Source organism: Mus caroli, unplaced genomic scaffold (assembly GCF_978045245.1).
Source record: "Mus caroli unplaced genomic scaffold, Mus_caroli_1 scaffold_13, whole genome shotgun sequence".
Lineage (NCBI taxonomy): Eukaryota > Metazoa > Chordata > Mammalia > Rodentia > Muridae > Mus > Mus caroli.
Genome location: NW_028227268.1, coordinates 52,695,644 through 52,713,685, shown reverse-complemented (window position 1 = coordinate 52,713,685; position 18,042 = coordinate 52,695,644). Strand labels below are relative to the sequence as shown.

The 18,042-nt window shown below is 52.2% G+C and overlaps 3 protein-coding genes across 7 annotated transcripts; 1 reads left to right on the top strand and 2 right to left on the bottom strand.

Moving 5' to 3' along the window:
• Nucleotides 1-1,298: 1,298 nt before the first annotated feature.
• On the top strand, nt 1,299-3,607 carry Slc16a11 (solute carrier family 16 member 11). 4 transcript variants are annotated; one of them, XM_021176860.3, is made up of 5 exons: nt 1,299-1,480; nt 1,558-1,904; nt 2,147-2,290; nt 2,478-3,245; nt 3,331-3,607. In XM_021176860.3, the coding sequence occupies exons 2-5, from the start codon at nt 1,703-1,705 to the stop codon at nt 3,558-3,560; spliced, it is 1,344 nt and encodes a 447-aa protein (XP_021032519.3). In that variant the 5' UTR covers nt 1,299-1,480; nt 1,558-1,702; the 3' UTR covers nt 3,561-3,607. The 4 variants fall into 4 exon arrangements, with proteins under 4 accessions (XP_021032519.3, XP_085685979.1, XP_085685978.1 ...); XM_085829853.1 differs by having other exon boundaries at nt 1,300-1,480; nt 1,697-1,904; XM_085829852.1 differs by having other exon boundaries at nt 1,301-1,480; nt 1,694-1,904.
• Nucleotides 3,608-4,192: 585 nt separating this feature from the next.
• Slc16a13 (solute carrier family 16 member 13) lies at nt 4,193-8,439 on the bottom strand. 2 transcript variants are annotated; one of them, XM_085829851.1, is made up of 5 exons: nt 7,899-8,439; nt 7,615-7,758; nt 6,842-6,928; nt 5,991-6,728; nt 4,193-5,319 (listed from the first exon to the last, which is right to left on the bottom strand). In XM_085829851.1, exons 1-5 carry the CDS (start codon nt 8,095-8,097, stop codon nt 5,114-5,116), a joined length of 1,374 nt encoding a protein of 457 aa, XP_085685977.1. In that variant the 5' UTR covers nt 8,098-8,439; the 3' UTR covers nt 4,193-5,113. The 2 variants fall into 2 exon arrangements, with proteins under 2 accessions (XP_085685977.1, XP_021033436.1); XM_021177777.3 differs by lacking the exon at nt 6,842-6,928.
• A 3,819-nt stretch (nt 8,440-12,258) lies between these two features.
• Bcl6b (BCL6B transcription repressor) lies at nt 12,259-17,265 on the bottom strand. The gene is made up of 9 exons (XM_021177999.3): nt 17,208-17,265; nt 16,484-16,674; nt 15,991-16,212; nt 15,537-15,884; nt 15,129-15,253; nt 14,384-14,548; nt 14,184-14,314; nt 13,962-14,099; nt 12,259-13,607 (listed from the first exon to the last, which is right to left on the bottom strand). Exons 2-9 carry the CDS (start codon nt 16,660-16,662, stop codon nt 13,491-13,493), a joined length of 1,425 nt encoding a protein of 474 aa, XP_021033658.1. The 5' UTR covers nt 16,663-16,674; nt 17,208-17,265; the 3' UTR covers nt 12,259-13,490.
• Between the last annotated feature and the right edge of the window lie 777 nt (nt 17,266-18,042).

Below are 18,042 nucleotides of genomic sequence, written 5' to 3'. Positions count from 1 at the left end.
CACTTTCCTAAGGTGTCTGTGGTAGGGCCTCACACCTTCATGGTCTTCTGTTCTAGGATATTTCAGCAGAAAAACCATGTATTTGAAAACCTAGAACTGAGAAAAGGGTAGACTTGCTGAGGAGGGAGGACGCTGATTCCCTGGGGTGGGAGTGTGGGATGGGAAGGTAGCCTGGCTCGCCTTTAATGGTTGTGAGGCCTTCCCCAAACACAGTGGTGTGCTTCTGAAAGTCTGTCTACTCTCTTTAGTCTTCCAGTTTCACGACTTCTGAGCTACCTTTCTTCCCTTTCTAGGCAGATACTTTCTCATCAATTAGGAAACACCGCCATCCCGTGGCTACGGGTTGATATAAGTCCCAACCTGCAAATTGCTGAAATTTCAATGGCATTGTTTAATGATTAAACCAAATGAGTCAAATGGCTGAAGTAAAGCAATAGTGACTGCTAAAGAAGGATGCTCGTTAAAATCTTCAAGAAAAACACCTGAGTTTATTTCTCTGAATTCTTCCTTAAAAAAAAAAATCTTGCCCAAACCTTTCAGCTATTCCCAGCCACCCTCACACTGTGGCTCTACATGAATTCTGTCCTTTCCACGACAGTTCACATCAATCTGCCTCTCCAAGCTATTTCCCTCAACTGTCCCAGTCTCTGTGTCACTCCTAGGTCTGTTCCCCCTGTATCCTCCCACGATAGTATAAACCTAAGTTCATTTTTTTTTTTTTTTTAGCCGAACGCTTTAGGGTGGGTTACCTAACCTTTTTAAGGGTCAGCTATTACATTTGTAAAATGGAGATAGTGCCATCTTCATAGGGATATTGTAAAGATGAAATGACAAAGTATGTAAAGACTGCCTGGAACATCACAGGTCTTGGTACCGAGAAGTCGCCCTCCTTTCTAGTGAGGGCATGCTGGCATTGTCCATTGGAGGCCAGTGATTTGATGTTGGAGCTTTACAGGATCCTCAACAACAAATCCGAGAATCCAAGAACTCATTTAGGTTTTGGAGACCACTGCTATTTTCATGCGTGGGTAGCCGGCCGGGCAAAGATTGCAACCCGGCTCTTCTTGCGTGCACAGCCGACGGCAGGTGCGTGGGTGTGAGCCCCGCAGCGTGAGAGGCGCGGGGAGAGGCGGGGCGCGGCCACCAGGTACACTCACTCCTCGCGGTTCCCCAACCAGGGCTGGGGCTCGTGTGTGGATAATTCAATCCTCGTGGGACTCGGCGTCAGGCCTTAGCCAGGCCTGGGTGGATTGGCTGTCTCTCCTTCCCCCGCCCTCGGTACTCACCCCCACCCCCACCCCGTGTCCCAGGTGGCTCGGGCCCCTGTGGTGATCTCTGTTTACCGGAGAGAGCGGTCCAAGTTGGGCTCCATCTCTGCTGGCTAGCTGCTCCGCAGAACCCTGCCTGCCGGAAAGCGCGGAGAAAATCCGGCTGAACCCACCTTCGCCCTTTCCCTACCCCCAACGCCGGGAGAGGTCGGGTAAGAGAAAGAGGGTTTGGGAAGGATGAGCCCCTGGCCTGGGGGACCTCACGCGCACCCAGGACTTCTATCCCTAGGCCTGGTTCCCGCGCCCATGCTCCGGGCGACGTGCCCTCCCTGGGCGAGCAGCCCGAGGCTGGATCTCAGGGACGTCAGCTCCCTAGCGGAGGCCCAGGCGTGGAGACTTCATTCACAGGTGTTTCCCCACCCCAGCAGACGGCGATGACCCCCAAGCCGGCCGGACCCCCGGACGGGGGCTGGGGCTGGGTGGTGGCGGCCGCAGCATTCGCCGTGAACGGGCTCTCCTACGGGCTCTTACGCTCCCTGGGCCTTGCCCTCCCCGACCTCGCGGAGCACTTTGAACGAAGCGCCCAGGACACTGCGTGGGTCAGCGCCCTGGCCTTGGCCGTGCAGCAGGCAGCCAGTGAGGGGGGCCCCCCGAGGTGGGAGGCGGGCACCGGGTGGAGAGGCCGTGGATGTAGTAATGGGAGACAGCAGACTTGATTACCAGACAACCTGAGAGTTACTGGTGGAACCAAATTCTAGAAGAGTGGGTCTTGAGGTCAATGGGAGGAGTTACCAGGCCAGGCAAAACAGCCAATGAGAAATGTTTCGGATAGTTTGGGGGTCCCGGGGCATGTCTTCGTTGACTCCGCCCCCTTCTAGGCCCAGTGGGCAGCGCCCTGAGCACTCGCTGGGGGGCACGCCCCGTGGTGATGGTTGGGGGAGTCCTAACCTCGCTTGGCTTGGTCTTCTCGGCTTTCGCCCGAAGCCTCCTGCACCTCTACCTCGGCCTGGGCCTCCTCGCTGGTAAGAAGAGTGGGGTGGCTGTATGCTTAAGGGGTGATAATGGGGACAGGAACTTCTTATAGGATAGGGGACTGTACAAGGCGGTGTGTGTGTGTGTGTGTCCTCGTGCGCGTGCAGGGGAGAAGCAGGGCTAAAGAATGTTTGCAAAGCCATGCCTGTACCCTCATCCTGTCCTATCCATTTGCAGGCTCTGGCTGGGCCCTGGTGTTTGCACCAGCCCTGGGTACCCTCTCTCGGTACTTCTCCCGCCGTCGGGTCTTGGCGGTAGGGTTGGCGCTCACCGGTAATGGGGCATCCTCGCTGCTCCTGGCACCTGCCTTGCAGTTCCTCCTTGATACTTTCGGCTGGCGGGGTGCCTTGCTCCTCCTTGGCGCTGTCACCCTTCACCTCACACCCTGTGGCGCCTTGCTACGACCTTTAGCTCTCTCTGGTGACCCGCTGTCCCCACCTCGTACCCCCCTAGCTGCCCTTGGCCTAGGTCTGTTCAAGCGCCGGGCCTTTTCAGTCTTTGCTTTGGGCACCGCCTTGATCGGGGGCGGATACTTCGTCCCCTACGTTCATTTGGGTCCGCATGCTTTAGATCAGGGCATGGGTGGTTATGGGGCAGCGTTGGTGGTGGCTGTCGCTGCAGTGGGAGATGCCTGTGCCCGATTGGTCAGCGGATGGCTGGCAGACCAGGGCTGGGTGCCCCTTCCGAGGCTTCTGGTGGTGTTTGGGTCTCTGACTGGGTTAGGGGTACTAGCAATGGGATTAGTGCCCACCGTGGGGACAGAGGAGGGTTGGGGGGCCCCTCTGCTGGCCGCTGCTGGGGCCTATGGGCTGAGCGCTGGGAGTTATGCCCCACTGGTTTTCGGTGTGCTCCCGGGGCTGGTGGGCATTGGAGGTGTGGTGCAGGCCACAGGGCTGGTGATGATGCTGATGAGCCTCGGGGGACTCCTGGGCCCTCCTCTGTCAGGTAAGGGCTGAGCTCTCGGATTCGCTCACGACTCTCTTCTGCCCCTGAGATGCCAGGCTTCTAAATTCCTTTACCCTCTTCTCAGGCTTCCTAAGGGATAAGACAGGAGACTTCAGTGCCTCTTTCCTGGTGTGCAGCTCTTTCATCCTCTCTGGCAGTTTCATCTACATGGGGCTGCCCAGAGCCCTCCCCTCCTGCCGTCCAGCCTCACCTCCAGCAACCCCTCCACCTGAGAGAGGGGAGCTGCTCCCAGTTCCACAAGTCTCCCTGCTTTCCGCGGGGGGCGCTGGCTCCATCCGGGATACCACTTGTTGATCATTTTCTTGGTTGACCTCCTTCCCTAATAAAGAATTTTTATCTTACCCTCTTGAGAGTTTCATTAGCCAAACCAGGACCCCAAAGCATCTCTACTTATCTCAATAAAACTAGTTGAAAGCAACAGGGTCCCAGCAGCCTTGGGGCGGTGAGGAATGATGTCTGCCTAGTTTTTATTTGCCCAAATCCTTACCTTTAAGAGGATCTTGGAGAAATTGTCAGCTAGTCAGTTCCAGTTTGTTAGGGGCATACCTAAACCTCATACTTTCTTTTTTTTTTTATTTTTATTTATTTATTTATTTTTTATTTTTTGGTTTTTCGAGACAGGGTTTCTCTGTGTAGCCCTGGCTGTCCTGGAACTCACTTTGTAGACCAGGCTGGCCTCGAACTCAGAAATCCGCCTGCCTCTGCCTCCCAAGTGCTGGGATTAAAGGCGCGCGCCACCACGCCCGGCAACCTCATACTTTCTTAACCTCTAAAAATTACTTTAACTCATGTGTGTTTGTGGAGGACAACTCTCTCGGAGCGGGACTTACAAGCAGCTGTGAACTGCTGGGTGTAGGTACCAGGAGTAAGCAGGTCAGCTGGAAGAGCAGCAAGTGTTTGCAGATGCTGAGCTTGACCATCAGATCTACCTTTAAACCGATTTTTATTTGTTACGTGGGAGGTGGGGGAGGTGGAGGGGGGTGCCCACGGATACCAGAAGAGGATATTGGATCCTCTGGATTCTAGGTGGTTGTGAACCACTTAGTCTGATGCTCTGGCATACTGGAAGAGCAGGAAGTGCTCTTAACAGCTGAGCTTTTCTTTCTAGCTCCCAACCCTTACTTTTTTTTCTTGCCTTTTTTGATCTGCCTTTGTTAGCCTAGGAGGAACAAAGATCCATCTGGGTAAGGCTGTGTGCACCTGTGATCCTAGTGCTTGGGAGGAGGCCAGTTCTCAAGTTCAAGAGTAGCCTGGGCTACACGGCGAGGCTCAGTCTCTTAGGTCACACATTAGCTTTATCAGTTCCAGTCTCTGCTCTCAAGCCACCTTCTTCCATACATAGGCCTTTCTCTGAAATATTTCCCTGTGTCACAGGAATAATGGAGAAGAGGGGGATGAGTGGACAGGAGGGAGGAACTCTGGGTCACCAGAGTTCATGGACATCTCCACTCCTTGGCTCAGCCATGGCCCTATTAGCTGCCCCAAGCACCTGGTCCCAGCTCTTTTTTTTGAGGTTACAATTATTGTCCAGTTCTCTTACTTGTTTGATATACAAGGGACACCAGCTATCACATATAAAACCATGAGAAGACTCTTGCCCTTTGACTTTCAGATTTGATTCAGAACTCAGTGGAGTGGGATCTCCTGGAGCCTTTGGAGAAGCTCGGGAGAGCAAAGGCGATAGGTGGATCCTCAACAGAACGTGAAGGGTTGGCACATTAAACTGCAGGAACCCTGGGCCTGCTCTGGAGGAGATGGAGCAAGAATCCTAAGGCACTGTACTTCTGTGGATGCCGTGGTGAGGCACCGCCAAGCTCTGTTTCTATGGCCACTGCTCTCCGTGGAGTTTAGTCCTCTCCCAGCCCCTCCTCCTTGGGCAGGGGAATTTTGGTATCTGGTGCCTCTATCACAAGGTCCTGGGGTCTGGAGGTAGAAACTGAGATGCAGGAGAAGAAATGGGGCAGGGTGATAAGAACTCCACTTCCTGCGAGTAGGAAGGCCCCGGCCACCACAAAAGAAGCCGTGTAGTTGCCTGTCACATCCCGGAGATAGCCTGGGTCCAAGAGAAAGAGAGACATACATGGGTGATCTGCACACTGGGGCTGATGGCCTAGACCCATCTGTGGACAAAGGAAAACCCACTGTCCTGCAAGAGATGGAACTCCTAAGGTGAGACTGGATGAATACGAGACTAGGGTTTCTTAAACAGCCTCCAAAGGTCATTTCGGCTGCCGCCCTCCCTGAAGAAAGGACTCCCAAAGCAGTCTGTAAGTGTTGGTGAGCCATAGGAAGTCAAGCATATCTGTGTGTTTGTTCTGGCAACAGTGACCTTTTTAAGCCTTCAGTTAATAGTTAAGGGGAAGATGTTAAAGGTCAGAAGGTTCTGGCATCTTGAGCACAGCGAACTTTAACCAGATGTTTCAGACATATGGGTAGGGGCCCACTGGGCCAAAGGAAAAGATAAGACACTGAAAAGTTAGGCCAAGCCAGGTCTTCTGAAAACCAAGCCTGAAGTTTCACTGGTGTCTTCCCACTCAGACCTTCTTAGACCCAAGTTCTGTTCTCCTGTGAACTCACTTTAGGACTGTTATGATTGGCTATGCAGGCGGTACACTGTTTACATACTAGAGGGCACTATTAACACATACCATTGTAGAACTAGTTCCTTCCCCCAACTAGACAACATGACATCCCCGGCCCAGTTGGCAACCCCATTTCTCTTACCTGATAGAGGAGCCCCCAGCAGCCCCCCGATACTCTCGATCATCTGCACCAGTCCCATACCACAGTAAATCCTTCCAGTCCCCACCAGTTCAGGAAGCACGGAGAAGGCCACTGGGGTCAGGGCTCCTGATGTGAAGCCATAGGCCACAGCCAGGACTACGAGGGTTGAGGAAGCCTGAGCAACAGGAAACAGGGCTAGTGACACCCCAGTCAGGGTGGTCCAGAGCATCAGAAGCCTGGCCACAGGCCCTGGGACTGCATCTCCCAGCCAACCAGATGCCACACGCCCCACGAGGTCAGAAACAGCAGCCACTGAAAGTAGGAAGGCGGCAGGCAGTGGGTCCCAGCCCAGGTCCTGCAGATGGGCCACCAGGTGGACGTAGGGAATGAAGAAGCCAGTGTTGATCAGGGTGAGGGCAGCAGTGTATCGGAGGAAGGGACCATGGCGGAGGAGGGAGGTGATCTGGGCCCCAGGGCCACCCACAGCAGCATCTTCAGTCAGGGAGAGTGGGCGGAGGAGAGCACCACAGGCCATCAGGTGTAGTGAGAGGGCAGACACTAGCAAGAGGGCCCCTCTCCAGGCATAGTTGTTGATCAGCCACTGGAAGAGGGGGGCAAATGCAAAAGAGGAGATGCCCACTCCAGTCAGGGCCAGCCCCATGGCCAGAGATCGACGCTGAGAGAAGTAACGGGAAAGGCAGGCCAGGGTCGGAGTGAAGGTCAGGGCCCAGCCGGAGCCTGTCAAAAGGAGAACAAGGCTTTGGGCTGTGGGCTTTGGAGGTGCTCAGAACACCCAGTAATCCCAACACAACCTCGGAGCAGACTAGCCCCTGCTTTGCGCGACCACAGACCTGGGTGTTCACAGTGCTGGGTTTTAACACTTTCTAGCTGTGTGACTTTGTGTGTTCTGCTTACTCTCCCAGGCTCAACCACCTCATCTGCAAAATGGGGTTAACACACTTTATGACAGTGGGTCCTGACCTTCCTAAGGTTTTGACTCTTAAATACATGTTGTGGTGACCCCCCCCATCAGAAGATTATTTTCATTACTACTTCCTAACTGTATTTTTGCTACTGTTACGAATCGTAATGTAAATATCTGAAGTCAGAGCATCTGCTATGCACCGTTCCCCCCGCCCCCCCCGCCCCCCCCCCCTACCCCCCCGATGAAAGAATCGTGCGACTCTCCCAACTGGATCGCTACCTACAGGTTGAGAACCGCTGCTCTATGGGATCTGGGAAGACAAAAGATAGTGTTCCTAAAGTACCTAACACAGAACTTTGGAATAAGAGCGCCATCTCTACTGTTTTTGGCTACATTAATCTTCCGTTGCCCGGGTGTGTAAGCATCGAAAGCGTCATTATTAATTTTTTAAGTAAGCAATGATATCTATTTCAGTCTCTACCTATAGCACAATCTTAATAACAACCTCCCTTCTACCCTCCAGTCCGATGGGTTTGGGCTTGTGTTTTCTGGATTATCTCTGACTTAGTCATTCAATTTAAGAATTCCCTTCAGGGCATAGGTTCTCCCTAAGCCTTTTTTGGAAAGAGGTGGAAGAAGGTGAAAACCCAGAGGCTTGAGATTCAGGCCTTAGACTTTTGCCCTTGCCCAGGGTCTCACCTGACAGCAGCCCAATACTCAGGTATAGGTGGGTCAAGGAGGTAGCAAATGAAGCAAGCAGCATCCCCAGCGCAGCCAAGATGCCCCCAGTCATCACCACAGGCCTGGGCCCCAGCTTCGTGCTCAGGGCACTGCCTATTGGGCCTAGGGAATTGGAATGGGTTCTGCGAGGTGGTCTCCGCCACCCTCCCTCAGCATCCTCCCGACCCTTTCCCCTTTCTGGTCCCCAAATTCCCTCTTTTCTCCAAGGGTGGCAGGCCACCGCACCCGGACGCCGCACTCACTCCCAAACTGCTGCACCGCGATCCCTATGGAAGCGATCCAGGAGACTCTGGCTGCCTGCTCCTCAAACGCCGCCACAAATTCCACGAAGAAGACACCGAAGGAACGGAGCACCCCAAACACGAGCGCCGACTGGAAGAACGCTGAGAGCACCACCATCCATCCCCAGCCCCCGTCGGGGGGCTCAGCCCTGCGCACCATTCCGAAAGGAACAAAGGGGCAACTCCTAAGAGCCCCTTCCTGATCTGGGCTTTAAACCGCTCACTTTGGCCCTCCCACCTACCCTGCAGGACGCTCAGCGCTAAGCTGGGGCTGGTAGCTAGGAAGTTACTGATAAAGCATGTGGCGCCTGCGCCTTTCTCCAAGAGGAAGGAGGCCCTATAAACCGGGACCTGCCACCGACACAGGGCCGGGTTAGACCGCAGCTGAGATCCAGACTCCAGCCAGATGATTTCTTTAGAGGCCAGAAAACAAAACCAGGTTCGGGCCACAACCCTAACGAGAGGTAGTCTGGTTGTGGATTATGTTATCTTTGAGGATTCAACACCTGCCTAAATGGGCCAACATCTAACACTTGGTTCGCCAATTAGGATGCAGGTCTCCAGAGCAGGGGGTGGATCCGGAGGGGCTGGGCGGGGTTTACAGCATTGTTCAGGACCTGCAGTGAGAGAGGGGCGCATGCGTAGGGAGGGGCATGAGGAAGATAGGTCCCACGTGACAAGGGACCTAACCGCGAGGGTTCTGCGGAGTGCTGGAGCAATCTCATTTCCAGACTTGCATCAAAGGGCTGGTCCTGGCCAGGCAGAAACTCACTTGCTTAGTGAGGGATCCAAGAATTGCCATGCAGCGTGGGTATGAAGGGATAGGTTATGAGGTAAGAGTTAAACTGACAGAGCACCTGGGGCGACTAGAAAAGCCCTGAAAATTCTAGACGGCTGAGCCGAGGGCGTCGGAGGAAGAAGGGAAGACAGGAACGCGCAGACTGTGATCCGAGCTGCCCCGGAGGCAGAGGCAAGCTCATGGTCAACGTGGGCAATTTAGCTAGACTCCGTCTCAATTTTGATTTTGTTTGTGTTTTTGTTTTTTAAATAATTAAAAGGGGGCTTACAGGACCTATTGAACTCGTCCTGGTTCAATTCCCAGTATTGCTGTTATAAAGCGGGGAGGCGGGGAACGAGGACCGGTGACGTCCCGGAGTCCTGGCATTCGTTTCTGTAATGAGAATTATTTTCCTGCCGTTTCTGACCCCACTAGCAGGAAACTAGCAGGTCACTGAGACCAAAAATAACTGAGAAGAGGAAGGGCGGCTGTCACACCACCAGAGTCCCCCATTACCACCTACTTTTTCCTCAGCGGTGCTGGAAGCTTTCTCTTAGCCTTCTAGTACTGGCTGGCCACTTCCTAACCAGTTGTTTTGTTTTTTATCTTATGCTGAACATCTTGAGAGAGGCAAGCTATGACCCTGGTCACTGGAGCTGTCAGCCTCTTATCTAACCAGAGCTCTAGAGGCACTGCCCCCTCACCTCCAGAGAGCAAAGAGTTGGGCTTTTCTTTTATTATACCTCAGGCTCCCCAGGACTCTGACCTTTGAACCTTGGGCTCAGAATTCATATGCAGACCAATGGGGAAAGAGGCAAACGAGAGGGGGATGGTATAGGAAGCTATGCATTTAAGAAATCATACTGTAGGGGCTGGAGGGATGGCTCAGCAGTTAAGAGCACTTGCTGTTCTTTCAGAGGAACAAGGTTCAGGTCTTGTCAGCTTCCACAGTTCCAGGGGATCTGACACCCTCTTCTGGCCTCCACAGGCATGTACCCATCTGGGTCACTTAAATACATGTAGGCAAAACACTACACATAAGGCCTGTCTGCAACCCCAGCTATTGAGTCCCGGCTAAGAGGGTAGCAAGCTTAAGGCATTCCGGGACTTCAGACTGAGGTAAAGGCTAATCTGGGCAATTTAGTGAGATCCGATCTTAAGGAACTTGGCTTTGTTGGCATGTTCCTGTTACTCTGGTGCTTAGGAGGCAGAGTCAAGTTTGAAACCAGCCTGAGCTACATACAAGACTGCCTTAAAAGCCCAAAGAGGGGCTAGAGCTATGGCAGAGCAGGCGAAGCACTTGCTTTGAGAGGCTGATGCCTCAAGTTCAATCCCTGAAACTCACTGGAGAGTGGAAGGACAGAGCTGACTTCATAGAGTTGTCCTCTCACCTCCACACGTACACACGCCATGGTGTGTGTACACGAAAACACCACACATGCATGCACAGTAATAAATTAGGTAATTAGATATATAAAATGAAAAGCTCCTGCCGGTCATGGTGGCACATGCCTTTAATCCCAGCACTCGGGAGGCAGAGGCAGGCAGATTTCTGAGTTCGAGGCCAGCCTGGTCTACAAAGTGAGTTCCAGGACAGCCAGGACTACATAGAGAAACCCTGTCTCAAAAAAAAAAAGAAAAAAAAAAAAAAAAAAAAAGAAAAAAAGAAAAGAAAAGCTCCCCTCCTAAACCCAGGGGGGTTTGGGCTCTCCTGGAAGTCCCTGAGTTCAATCCCTTGCACCAAGCAGAACCAAACCAAACCATGGTACATTTCTCAGTTGCATATATGGAAAATAAAATGCCGAAATTCTTTGGGTCTACAGTTTTGTTATAAGCAGACTCATAATAGGGATATGGCAGTGGTATAGAAAATAGTTGAATCTCAACAGAGCCCAGTCTTTAGATATTTAAAATCAGATCACAGTCCCAATATTTATTTTACTACTTTTTACATGGTCAAGATCCTTAACTTCTCAATTGGTGTCATCTGTGAACTGAAGAGAACACTCCCTACTTTTTAGAGCTGCCAGGGATTAAATTAGTAAATCTGTGCACTTAACATAGGATACGTAAGTGTAGCTGGTCTTATTTCTGATAGGGGTTAAACTATATTGGAAGGTGACAGAAACTCCTTAGTTTCTGTATTTTGCTTTTTTTTTTTTTTTAAATAACCTAGGTTATGGACTTGTATAAAATGAAGAAATGTAAAATAAGAGCATTAGACCATGTCCTATCGCTGGTGAGGGTACTTCAGAGATCAACTTTGTCATTATGACATCTGAGGAAAGTCCATAGGGAGGGAGACACTAGACTTGGTGACTTTGGGCCTTGGGCTGGAACACACCTTGTGTGCCCTGGCCACACAAGTCATGGGAAAAGACACATGTACTGGACGTTAGATAGACGCCAAGATGCTACCAAGGGGAGGTGGAGCAGGCACATAGGCAATAAGACTCAGCCTTCCCCTTGTGGCTGCTCTAGCCAGCCTCTGGTGTTCTTATGGGACCCGAGTCCTAGCCATCCTCTTCGGTGATGGTTGTGTGTGAGGAGGTAGGGTTGGGTTGCTCACAAGCATTAAGAACCTGAGCTAGCATAGATGCACTTTCCAGGTTTTTCCCTACTTTCTCCTGGAAGCCTCCCCACCTCAGTCAGGAAGTGACTTCAGACCGGCAGGATGCAGGTGGTTCCGGATAAACTTCATGAAGTCACTGGTTCCTACACAATGAACCGGAAGGCTGGGGCAGGGGAGGAGAGCGAGGACCACAGAAGACCAGTGGGATGGAACAACGTGATGAACACAGAATCCAAGTTATTAGTTCCCAGAACCTCTTTCCAGGTCCCCGGGTCCCCTGCCCCCAACACACACGCAAACACAAACCTAGGACACGACAGATGGCACAAAGAAGGGCTTCTTTATTCCAAGGATCTGATCTTGCAGCATCTAACATCTCACCCTGGCACCTCCCATGTGCCCGCCCAGCCAGTCTGCTAAACAGAAATCAAGTCACCTTCTCAATCTCTCCTCTGTCGGCGCCCCCAGCCCACACACAGGTCAAGTCTGCATTCAGGTGATGGGGAGTTAGATGGGAACAGGAAGAATGAATGGCTCTCTCACCTGTCCCCAGCTGCTGGCCACAGGAACCACCTTCATTCAGAACTTCTCTGTTCTACAAATTTAAGTCGTTTTACCGTTTACCCAAGTACTATAATCAAATAGGTCCCAGGGCAGCAGGAGCAGGACTGTACATCGAGGCTCCCAAATACTAACATCCCAGACACTCCGTCTAACCATGAAACTCCATCCCTAACATCTTTATCTACCATGTTCCACACCAGAAAATGCAGCCCTCACCAACCTTGTAACATTCTCTGGTAACTTGTTCAAGTGGAAGGGGCCTTTGGCCAATCCATCAAAGGCTTTTAAGTATATAATCCCAGCAACAATCCCCAATGACAACAAATGCAGCATTGAAGGCAGCCCTCTTTTCTTCCATTGTAAAGTCCTAGTACATTCACTGGTCCCAGACAGGAATGGAATGATGGGTAGTTTGAGTCTCAGACCCAGATTGTCTAAGGTAAGAAAGCTACCAAGCACCCATGAAAGATGAACGTTTTGGAATCTGGACACTTGCCAGAAGCTGTCCAAACACAAAACAAACAAACAAAACACATTCAAAGAAGGATGGCCAAGGGACATTCAAACCCAGCTGTTCAGGCAGTAAAGGACTCAGACTCCGAGTCAAGGAATGTCATTAATTCTCTCTAGGTCATAGCATTCTCAGAACCCAGACATAAAGGGTCCTGTAGTCTCTAGTAAGGATCTTCAGGTCTCTCCCTATGGAGATACTAAGTCAGACCCGTGAGAGGATTATGCGTTCAGTGCAAACCCTTAGGCAGGCTTGGTCTGATAGATGAACTTAGTGCATTCGAACCCAGGCAAACCGTTGATGCTGGGCCTCCTTGGTGGAGACAACTCACCTCCTTTTAGGAAGATGTGGGCTCTGGCTCCCACCTTTCCAGCCTTCAGGAGGAACTTACTATCTACATTTTGGGTTCATCACAAAAGGTTCCCATCACCCTCAAAAAGCTGAAAGGTTTCTTTCCATGTCTGGCCAGCTACAGGGCGTTCATCATCCAAAATACCAGAGGATTCCTTACCCAACCTTCGATATTCTCAGGGCTAAGCCCAGGAAAACTAAAGGATCCAGTTCTAGAACTGAAGAGAAACCAACAAGCAAAGAGAGGAAAAGAAAGGACAATTCCAGAAAGAAAAGTTAGAAAGGAAAAGGGGGGGGGGGCAATGTAAGACACTCAAGCCAAAGGTGAGAGCCAAGCACTAGGTATCTCTGCCAGCAGAGTGGTGCTCTCCCCTTCTGTGTTTCCAGTCTTTTTTGATCACACTTGTGGAAGAAGAAAGTTGGAAATGCAAACAGAATAAAGGCCCTGGTACCAACTACAGGCCTCAATAAATTATATTTACAGATAAACCATTTGAAATGGAGGGGGAAGTTCCCTTAAAGAGAGCAAGTCCCCTGTGTCTCCCCCCTAGCTACCCAATCTGGATTGTGAGGAAGAGGTTTTGACCAGCAAAACAGAGGCAGATCTAGCCAGGATCCGCCACCCCCGCTCTTCCCCAGTACGAAATTAAGGTGTCAGCAGTTTCTAATACCAGGGTAGCCCAGCACACCCCCATATCAGGACCATCAGGGAAATCAAGCCTGAGCCTACAGCTTTCACAGCCCCTAGGGAGCGAAGTTTGGCTGGGGGGGACTCAGCTATGGTCCCCCGAGGATGTGGTAGCGCACTTTAGTGTTGGTAGCTGCCCCGTGTTTCTGACGCAGATGCAGCCGCAGTTGACTCTTGTGCCGAAAATGCAGGCCGCAGGGGTCACACTGTGGGAGGACAGGTCTGTCAGGTCCCAACCTTTCCATAACCACCTTTCAGTAAGGACTCCGGGAACTGTCTAGCTCTCCGCTGACAATTTTGGCATTCAGGCCTTTCTATGTCCTCTGGGGGCGCCCAGGAGCTGGGCCTTGCCTTTCTTAACAAAAGCATCAACAACTGTTAGGTCCTTGGGACAACAGCACCTAGTCCAGGCACATAATTACCTCCACCCCTTCTCCCGGGTGCAAGCCTCTGATTCACTAGGACTCTTTAGGCTGTCGCTTATTCCTAGCACTTCTGGCAAGACTCGTCCCTGCGTATACGAGGGATAATTCCATTATTAGGCTGTGTAGGGTACCCACGTGGTATGGCTTCTCCCCGGTGTGGATGCGAACGTGGCTTTTGAGGGTCTGTAGATGGCGGAAGCGGGTTCCGCAGGTGGGACACGGATAGGGCTTCTCTCCGGTGTGGATGAGCACGTGTGCGCGTAGGTGTGCCACCTGAAGGGCAGAGCCTTGAGATCACCTCAGGGAGGGGCGGAACCCTCTTCGCTCCTCCCATTTGCCTTCCAGCCCTCTCCTTACCTGAACAAAACGCGAGCCGCAGGTCTCACACTTGTATGGTTTCTCTCCGGAATGGATGCGGCTGTGTGTTTTTAGGTTAGCAGGTCGGTTAAAACGTGCTCCGCAGATGGAGCAGCGGTAGGGCTTTTCCCCTGCAAGTTGGAAGACAGTCAGATCGCCCTACGGGAGCGGTGGGCACAAAGACCAAGACCCCCTCCTACCTGTGTGCACCGTGCGGTGACTAGCCAAGTTGCCCTTATAACGGAAGGCAGATCGGCACAGCTGGCATTTATAGGGCTTGTCCTCGTCTCCCGGAGCTAAGAGCTCCAGCCCCGATGAGCACCCAGCCACAGCCTCACAGTTCTGGCAGCTGAAAAACTCACTTCCTAAGGGTAGGGAACAATGACAATCTTAGTTATTTACTGAGGACTCCCCCCAGGTACCCATAAATCTACAACAGTACACTGGTAGGGTCTGTTGGCCTTTTTAACCCCTAAATTATTGTGGAGGCTACTGGCGGTCACTTGGCTTGTTCATGGCCATACAGTCAGTAAGATAAATCAGTACGACTGACTTAGTAGCATGCTGCTAATTTCAACGGTGCTGACAGTGTGTGGAGGTTCTTACAAGTGGGTGGAGGTTTCTGTTTCTCTCCTTTCTTGCCTCCTTCTGGGTGACAGCTTGCCAGAGAGGCCCTGCCAAACTCTGGGCAGATTGTTCAGTCCTGGATTGGGGCGGGCCAGAAATCCCCAAACTGTGCTGCTTTTTGGAAGTACATAGGGAGCTTAAAAATATTTATGATTGATCCTCACCCTCGGACATTCTGACTGCTGAGGTAAACGTTACCCAGACGGGGTCCAATGCAGTCAAGTTTGGGACTATTAAATAGGTCTATTCTGAGGTCTTTTTGGTCCAGATCGACCTGGATCAGCTACGGGAGAGAAGCCAGAAGAGAGAGCCTCTTACCTGGCGGTGGATTAGCCTGCTTAGAAGCCGGCAGGGAAGTCTCTTGAGCCCGGGGTGTGAAGAGGTAGGAGTTATTTGCTAGAGCTCCACACTTGAATCGTGCAGTGGTAGTAGCTAGAGATAGTCTAGGCAGATGTTAAGAGCCATAGAAAAGGTTAGGGATTGGGGGTGGGGCACTGGCTCCCCCCGCCCTGCCCCCTTTCTGGAATATACAGACTTCAAGGCCTGTCTTCTGGAAGTGAGCCAATATTGATCATTAAGTCCCCACCTTTGGCCTTTGGCCAACTCCCTAAGCTGGGTTAGTATCTCTGAAACCTGGTTCAGAGGGTGCCACAATGGCCTACTCAATGGCTCTGCCTCCTAGAGTGGACCAGACTCTAAAACTCTTGGGAGTTATAGATTTTATACCTGCTTTGGAGACCCGGCGTGGTTCCTTCTTCACTGCTGCTGCTGCTGCTACAGGCTTCATCTCCACTAGGGAGCCTGGCCTGGGGGCAAGGTTGACCTGAACTCTCCCCAACCAGGCTTCCTGCTTGTGAGGTCTGAGAATTTAGCACAATAAATTTGTATTTTTTCCAGTTGCAGGCCTTGGGGTCTGGGCTGGCTGGACTCAGGGAACCTTGACTGCAGCTTCGAGACTCAGTAGGTGGGTCTGGGTGTCCTTCTGAGCGCCTGGGACTGCCTGGTGGAGCGACTGTTGGGGGTCTTGGGGGTTCTGCCTCCACAGGTCGCAAGGAGATGCCTAGAGGTTCATAGCTAGAAAAAGTAAGATGATCATTAACATCGTCTCCTAGTCGTTGCCTTTGCCCTTATTCCCGGCACTAGTTCTGCTAGGGAGAATACAAATCCATGGTCCCTTTACCTGGCTTGGATGAAACGGTGACACGCCTGGACTACGTGTTCCATCTGCAAATAGGTAGCAGCTGCGAGGACAGCTGGGGCAGTGGCTGGAGAGAGGCGAAGCCTTGAAGTATACATGAAGTCCAGAAGAGGAGCAAAGCCTCTGGCTTCTGGCCCCCCAGGCAGAGAGAGTACATCCACCCCGAGTCCCGCTCGGCCCCGGAAAATTGAATAGAAGAAGCCACTGGAGAGAGGGCAGATGGATTGCTTATGTTAGGAGCCGGGAGACCAAAGGAAAGTCTTGCCTCCCTACTAGCACTGCTGCCTCAATTTTTGGATGCTCTCCCAAGCTTCCCCCTCCCTTCTTCCTTCCTCCCCCCTTCTTATTCTCCAGTTCTGGGATTGCCGGTATGGACCATTAGTCCCAGTTTCCCTCATGCTTTGGATTACCTCTCAACAGCCATGTTACTCTGTTTTTCCCCCAGTTAGTCCCCAGGTGCCCTACCCCCTCGAACCTGCAAGCGATAAGAACTGCCTTGTGCGCTCTTAGGGGTTGCCCGCCAACCAGCAGCGTGACGTCAGTGAGGATCCCGCGCAGGCGCAGCTCATTCAGATTGCTAAGCACGTCGGAGGAGTGGCGGGTGAACTCTCGGACGTAGCCCAGAGCTCCCTCCGGGGCCGCTGTGGAACCCATAGCGACCTAAGCCTGCGACAGCCACCGAAAAAGTTAGAGGATCTAGGCATTACTAAAACAGATTCCTTTCTTCTCTGATGATTTCTACCTGGGATACCCCTAGAGCCAACCAACGCCATCAGATAGCGGACTCAGCACCACCACTTAATCCCTCTCGTTCATTCTGCCCTAAACGGTTGCTTCTTTCCCTTTGCTGGATCGCGGAGATCTTGGAGCAAGTTAGAAATTCTCGTACCTCCGCTTGGAGGGCGAGCGTGAGGAATCCCGCACTCCCGCGCGCCGTGCGTTGGTTCGACTCTAGTTACCTCATCCACTACCTTCCTTCCTCTGCTCCCCGGGCGCCTGGGTTACAGGTACCAGACCTTACCTGGGGGACCAAATATGATCTGCAGCCCACGCCCATCTACGCGACTCCTATCGCTAGACCCAATACTTTCCATCTCTTCTTAGCACAGTTCCTGGGGTTCAGGTCTTATTACTATCAACTAACCCCAAGCCCTCTTTGGAGACTCAGAAACCTGATACCCTCAGTGTTTGGTTCTTACCCCTGTCCTGCAGGGGCTGCGGCTTCTCTTCTCGAGGGGGGGCGGGGTCTCTCTCTTCTTTCGGTCTCTGCTCCTTTATTCAACCGGGATGGCGGGGGCGGGGGTGGAGGTGGGGTGAACCCGTGAGTCCGTATCCTTCCTTCCTCTGTGGCTCTCCAGATGGTGAGCCCGGGGCGGGGTCTCCGTCTCAAACTGTATCTCAGAATCTCGGGCTGGTCGTATCGTGGATGGCTTTGGTTCATTAAATAAGCACCCGAGGATGAGGATATTAGAATTGGGGAGGTTAGTGGTGCGGAAGGTGATAATATGGGAGGCTTGTGTCGTCGAAGGAGCTGGGACAGCGAGTATTGAAGTGTTGGGTTTTGGAGGCTTGTGCCAACAGCCAGTTGAGGGAGAAAGGAAATATCCTAAAACTCCTCTTTCTAATGTATTGGATTCAGGAAGAAAATAGTTCAAGTGGTATCGGGTTTGGGGAGGCATTAGTGGACTCCCGTGGGTCTCAGATAGTGGGAGAAGGAGTGATTGACAGGCAAGGTCCAGAAAAGGGGGAGGTGGAGCTCTGACCAGGCGGGGTAAGGAGAAGGCGGATATAATTTCTAGTTCGTTTCCTTCCATTGTCCCGAGGCCGGACGGCTCCTGCAGCTGCTTCCCCTCGAGGAGGTGGGGAAAACCCCGGGTGGGGACCGAGAGACGCTCGGGAGACCTAGGCGTCCGGCCTCCTACTCTCGACTCTCTTCTCAACCCTTATAGGGATCCAGAGAGACAGACTCCCGCCTAAAGCCCTGACGCTCTCCATCAATCCTAGCTTACTAGGGCTTCGAGCACCCGCCCGTCG